The 6000-nt window shown below is 43.0% G+C and overlaps 1 protein-coding gene across 5 annotated transcripts in view; it reads left to right on the top strand.

The window, feature by feature from the left end:
- Positions 1 to 2707: 2707 nt before the first annotated feature.
- MET (MET proto-oncogene, receptor tyrosine kinase) overlaps positions 2708 to 6000 on the top strand; it is a 139572-nt gene continuing 136279 nt past the window's right edge. The window contains exon 1 of one of the 5 annotated variants that reach the window (XM_070755471.1): positions 2708 to 2998. Coding sequence is in view for 2 of the 5 variants with exons in the window: in XM_070755468.1 (XP_070611569.1) it covers positions 4965 to 4988 (24 nt within the window). In the remaining 3 variants the exon portion in view is untranslated. Of the gene's footprint in view, positions 2999 to 4007; positions 4199 to 4774; positions 4989 to 5015; positions 5023 to 6000 lie in introns of those variants that run through there. The other 4 variants (XM_070755473.1, XM_070755470.1, XM_070755468.1 and 1 more) reach the window with 4 other exon arrangements.

Raw genomic sequence — 6000 nt, 5'->3', positions numbered from 1 at the left:
TGGGATAGACTTGGAAAGGAATCTGAGGAGCACTCCACTTTAAGAATAGGCTTCCATTCCTTCCAATTCAGAAAACTTCCATAATCTATGAATGCACTTGTTTGGCCCAAAATATTTTATATTCTATTTACTTGCTCATGCCTGCAAGGATTTGATTGTCAAAGTGCTCATTACAAATCCCAATTGTTTCAGTTTTATAATTCAAGCAGAGGTCCTATTTCTGGAATGTATATAAAATAGAGTATTATTGGCAGAACAGTCCAAGTGTTTAATATCCATGTATTCTACTTTTCTTGGGAGTCATATACCTACAAATAGATGGTGATTTGATGATGTTTATGTGGTGATTTAAATCTGAGTCTCCAGGGAAAGATGTTCACCTCTGACAGTCACAACAGAGAGAATACAGATTGAATTTTCTCAGAGGTCTATTGCATTATCTCAGTAGGTCGGCATAGAGAAGAAAAGCAAACGATTTCTATTTATGTTTAAATGCAGAATAGGGACATTATATTTTATAGCATTTTCTATATAGAAAACCTACGAGATTTCAGTAATATTTATTAAGCTTTTTAAAACAAAACATTAGGAAACTAAATGTTTACTTGTACTCCCTAAATGCTCGAGTTTTCTGCCTTTGTTTTATGCAGGTTCAAGTGTCAAAAGACATATGCATATAGTTAATTGAAAAACTGACTTCTGTAGTTAGAAGTGAAGATGCAGGCAGAAATTGTTATTTGTATTAACACAATATATTTTGATTCTACCCATTTTATCCTGATAATAGCAAGACAAAATGAAGTTACCGCAGGAAAATGTGAATATCAAACAATTAATCTCTTAGAAGATATTAATATATTATTCTAAACTGCATGTTTTTTTAAAAAAATCTGCCACTAAAACTGTAATTTACCAACTGTTTCTGAATATAAACTGACTTACCCCCATAATCAACTAATCTACATGTGCTTGCTCATTTATACCGCATTAGTCAGAAAACAGCTTGCATTGTTTAATGCTCTCTCCAGGAAAGAAACATCGAGATATTAAATATAGTGTTGTTTATAAAAAATAGTAATGTGAGTTGTTCTTTTTATTTCCTATGTGCTTATTGATAGCAGCGCTAAACCCAAGATCTGACTTCTTCCATTCTAAAGGACAGAGGGGTGCTTTTAAAAGTGCAGTCACTCACTCAGCTGATACATGCTCATACTTCAACATAATAAAGGCTGTGTTTACATGCCATTCTAACTCATAGGGATCAGAATTATGTTTCACTCCATTAACTTCAATTACCTAGGCTTGCAGAATACTCAGCTATAAAATAATCATGCTGATTTGAATTTGTGCATCATAAACCATCACAAATTAGCCAGTAACATTTTAGCCTAAACCTGTTGAGAACTGGTTTAATTTTCTTTTTTTCTTTTGCTTATTGTGAAGGCATTTACTACGGTAGAAACTGATTTGTAGAGACTGATGGATAGTGAAATGCCACTGAGGCCAATTTTTGTATTTCAAGGGTCTCTATGTAAAAATAGGCTGTCAAGTCCTATAGAAAAAAGTAAGCTAAAAAATAGAAGACCTGGATGATGTCTGGTGTGGAGTGTTAAATTTCAGGCATGAACAGTAGCACTGAGGCACAAATATGACAACAGAGAGCATTGTTGGCATTTTGAATGGTTTTATTGTGTCCTCAGTTTTCATGAACTGCAGCAGCCTTTCCCAGTGTGCTACTTATCCAAATATATTTCAATTCAACAGCTATAAACTTGAGTCAACAAAAAGCATCATGATGAGAAATGAGGGTTTAAGTCCAAAACAGCTGGAAGGGACCATGTTGCAGAAGTATGGGGGTAAATGCAACCATCATTTTAATGAAGCATTCCTTCATGAAAGCTGCAATAACATTTTGCTAGTTTTTAAGGTCTCAGCCACAAACTTAGCTGTCATGTACAGTATGTTAACATGGGGAGCCCAGCCAGTGCAATATTATGATGGGAGGTGGGGGACTGTAACTACTGTTTTATTTGTCCTTTAAAGTCACAGAAGAGAGAAGTAATATCAAGCTTAAGCCTTGTTGGCCAAATCTTCTCTATAGGTATCCACACAGCTACACAAAGAGCAATGAAATCCAACTTCCCAAAGAGAAACCCGCCTTCCCTCTGCCTTAAGAAATCTGTCACTTGAGTGAAGAAGCATTTCTTTCAGTTGCTTAGTAATCCATGTAGTTCGTCGTCGGCCGCCTCCCTCAGGACAATGGAGGGCTGGCTAACAATAGCTGAACGAAGCTCTTTTCCTCCTGTGCCTTTGTCTCTGCGCTCTGTAACTCCTGGGAAAGTATAAGCTTTTCTTCTTCCACTCAGCCGAGCGTTTTCGCTCCCGCGCTACCTCCAAAGACGCTTCCTTCCCTGGCAGGAGGAGGAAATCACCTGAAGCCGGCTGCGTGCGTGGGAAGGGACGAGGAAAAGTGGGGCAATATTGGCGGGAACAGGAAGCGACCCTTGGCGCCTCAGTTGCTTTTGGCGACGAAGGGGAAAGGGGGAGAGAGAGGCTTCTCCGTCTGTTGTAGTTGGCCCCGACGAACGGAAAGACGCGTCGCCCTTTGCCGGCGTTCCCGCACCCGATACACAACCAAACACACACACACACACACACAAAACCCCACTCGTGCTCTGGTGAGTCACAAGCAGGTCAGGAGGACCGCACGGGAAGGGAGGGGCGCCAAGCCTCCGGAGCCGCCGCAAGAGCTGCGAGCCGCCACAAGAGCGGGAGAGGAGCTCGCTCAAGCCCTGTCACAGCCAGCGCGAGAGGCTCCCTCGCAGGCGGCGCCGAAGGCGTCTCGGCGTCCTTCCTCCAGGTGGCCGCTCAGCTGCAGAAGGGAAAGGGGAAGCGGGTGGCTCCCGTAGTCCGGGCCGTTGGTGGGACAGTGAGCGAGGGAGCCAGATGCTAAGGACCCGGCCGCTGAACAGCTGTGCCGTCGCCTTCAGCTGGGAAGGTATGTAATCCTAAGGATCCCCGCGGGCTGCATACGCTACGGGGAGGGAAGGGATCCAGGCACAAAACCGCCGCTGCAATGCACCAGCCATTAGCTATGGAGCTTTGCACGACACGACCCTGTGCTCTGTTCTGCAAAAGTATCTCTTGCGTAGTCGTGACTAGTTGGACCGTAGTCCTGAGCTCATCTCCGTAAACGGGCTAGTTTTTGTAGTAGGGTAGGGGCTGAGGCTGCTTGGTGGACCGCTTAACCTTTCTCCTCCTCCTTGCAGGTGGTTTGAGGTAATGGTAGGAAAGGGGAGTGCCCCTGAGCATGTGCTGACTTCATTCCTGCTTACGGTGTGTAAAGTGTAGTACAACCTAGATCGGGGCGTGACTTGTTAAGGAGTGCTGGTTCTTAACGTTTGCTTTGACAGACTCACTGTTAAATGCACAAAATTGTTGTAGCTCCAGAAATTAAACAGTGATTATGCTCGCACGGACCACATAGCAAGTCACTCGCCTATTTAACCTGGTATATTGATGAGGACCCATCACCGTTCGTTTTATGCAAGTGGGAGTGAGTTACCTGGTTAAGGTACCCTGCGAATCCAGCCACCGAGTCATGTAGTGAGTTCAATATTTGACTCTCAAGGGTAGCGGAATTTCATTTTGAACGGTCGCTGCTGTTGATTCGGGTGAGTGCTTGATGATGCGTGGCAGTTGGCTGTTTGGGTAACGAGCGGCTGCATTTTTTTTGGCGACGGTGCTGCTGCTTTTGGAGATGTGCCTGGGCGCAGCAGGGCTCAGCCCTAAACCTGCCTCTTTTTTTGGTTATTTGCCAGGGATCATTCCCGGAATATGGGAAGTGGTAATAACAACAAAAAAAAAGGAGACGCTCTATAAGCGGATACAAAGTGAGTATGCTATCCTTCCACTGAGTAAGCTACCAGGTTCTCGTGGTTTTTTTTAAGAGGTGGAGCTTCTAAATCAGAAGACATTCGAATAACTTCTGTTTGCGAGCTTCGCAGATCTGGGCGACGTTCATTTCCAGGAACACACCTTACTCGCCCTTTTGCCCAGGATAAATGAAAATATGCACGCATGCGCACTAAGCTTCGCGGTGGTCTCCGCGTGAGGAGGCCTGGATTTAGCAGGTGTCGAGAAAGCTCCAGAGGGGAATCCTGGAGGATAAAATTGAAGATCGATCCTGGAGCAAATGGTGCGTTAAAAATCGCTTCTGAGAATGTAAAGCAGTGGTTCTTCAACTGACCCAGTTACCCATTTTCCTGATCTCGAATAATGCAATTACCCCTGCTTCCTCCCCAGACATTCTGTACTTTGCTGTTTTACAAACTAGATCCTGGGATCATAAGCAATTACAAATTGCTCAGTTATCCCCAGAATATGCCCATGTACCTTCTTGTTTAAATACTCCCAATTTAAGAACTGATAACGGACAATACCACCTATTCTTGCTTCCGGCGATCGCAGGGCTTATGATAGTAATTCTGAACTATTTCGCCTTGTATTGTGGACTTGGGAGAGGCGGCTGGCCTGTCTGTTATCTTAAATACGAGGCGGTGCTTTTATTCCTTACGATTGAATTGGCGCGAGGGAGAATATTTCCAACCGAGCCTATCTGTTTTCCAGAGAGAGGTTCGGGTGGGAGGGACAGAGCGTGGAAAGCGGAGAAGAGAATAAGGAAGAACATAAATCTCTTTTTTTTATATTGAAATAGGATCCTGGATGATTCAGGAATGACTGTACCCTAAGGAGGAGGGAAGAGAGAGGGTAGAAGCGGTAGGAGGAAGCTTGAAAACGCGGGTTGCTTACAAAGAACTTCGGCGGCTGGCAGTCTGAGTCAGCTTACTGGTAGCGGTGGTTGCAGCGGTAGCGGCCAAAAAACCATGCGAAGATTTTAGGGGCTGGCAGAAAGGGATTGTCCTTTCAATACAGACCCTTTTAGCCAACCTTGACCGGAGAGGATGACATCTTTGTGTGTTTTCCAGGTGAGCTTGTCTGGCTGCCAGGATTACTGATAAGGTACCTACTGCTTGTGTCTTCTGGCAGGTTCTTAGAAATGTGCTTAAGAAAATCGGGATGCATGTTGGTCCTGCTGGTAGGTGTAGAATAGGGAATGGTTGGGATTGAAGCCAAGGAGGGGGGCTTCAGACTTGCAACACTTATGAGAGCATCTGATTTTTATGCCAGTTTGTTTGGAAAATACTTTATACATGATTTGCTAATAGGAGAGCTATGAAACGTAGTTCAATAATTTTCCGCTATAAAAGTCTGTAAAAGAATTAAGATTATTTTAATCAGTGGAATTTAAGTTCCAGCAAAACTTGTTTTTAGAAAGTTATAATAGCAAACCTGATGATTAAATAAAATGTTCCTCCGAAAGCTTTGATTCGCACATGATAAAATGGCAAGTAACAATGTCATATTAGAATTGATTCTAATCTTCCTCAGCTTCATGTCCCCCAATTGTATTAGATTGCAATTTTCTGCACTGTCTAAGGATGGCAGGAGTTCTATTAATTTGGGGGGCTAGTTTAGGAAATGATATTACATGATATTTTCTTGGGCACATATTGCTTCTGCAATGGAAGTGCCCCTTGGTCTTAATTTAACACGATCTTATGTTTTGAATTACCTGATTCCTCTCTTAGCACATTCATTCAATCTGTGTAAAGCGAATATCTATCAGTATGATAACTATTCAACTCTATTTGAAGTTTGTCTGCTAAGTGATACGGCTTTTCAGCTTTATTTGTACGGATTATTTAAGTTTTCCAGAATTCAAGGCCTCCAGGTTGCACTTTCATAACCTGTGCACTCCAGTTACTGACTGGGAAGGTTCAGAATTCCAGTTGTAACCCATTGGAAGGTCAGCTTTTGAGGAAGCTCTTCTTAAAATTTTTAGAATTGTTCAGTGCTACTTAGACTTAAAGGCTGGACAGCACAAATAAGTCAGTTTCATTAACAAATATCGGTAATTCTGAATGGGATCTTGACAAA

This window comes from Erythrolamprus reginae, chromosome 6 (assembly GCF_031021105.1).
Source record: "Erythrolamprus reginae isolate rEryReg1 chromosome 6, rEryReg1.hap1, whole genome shotgun sequence".
Classification (NCBI taxonomy): Eukaryota; Metazoa; Chordata; class Lepidosauria; order Squamata; family Dipsadidae; genus Erythrolamprus; species Erythrolamprus reginae.
The sequence above is the reverse complement of the archived record's forward strand: the minus strand, read 5'-3'. Positions and strand labels throughout refer to the sequence as shown.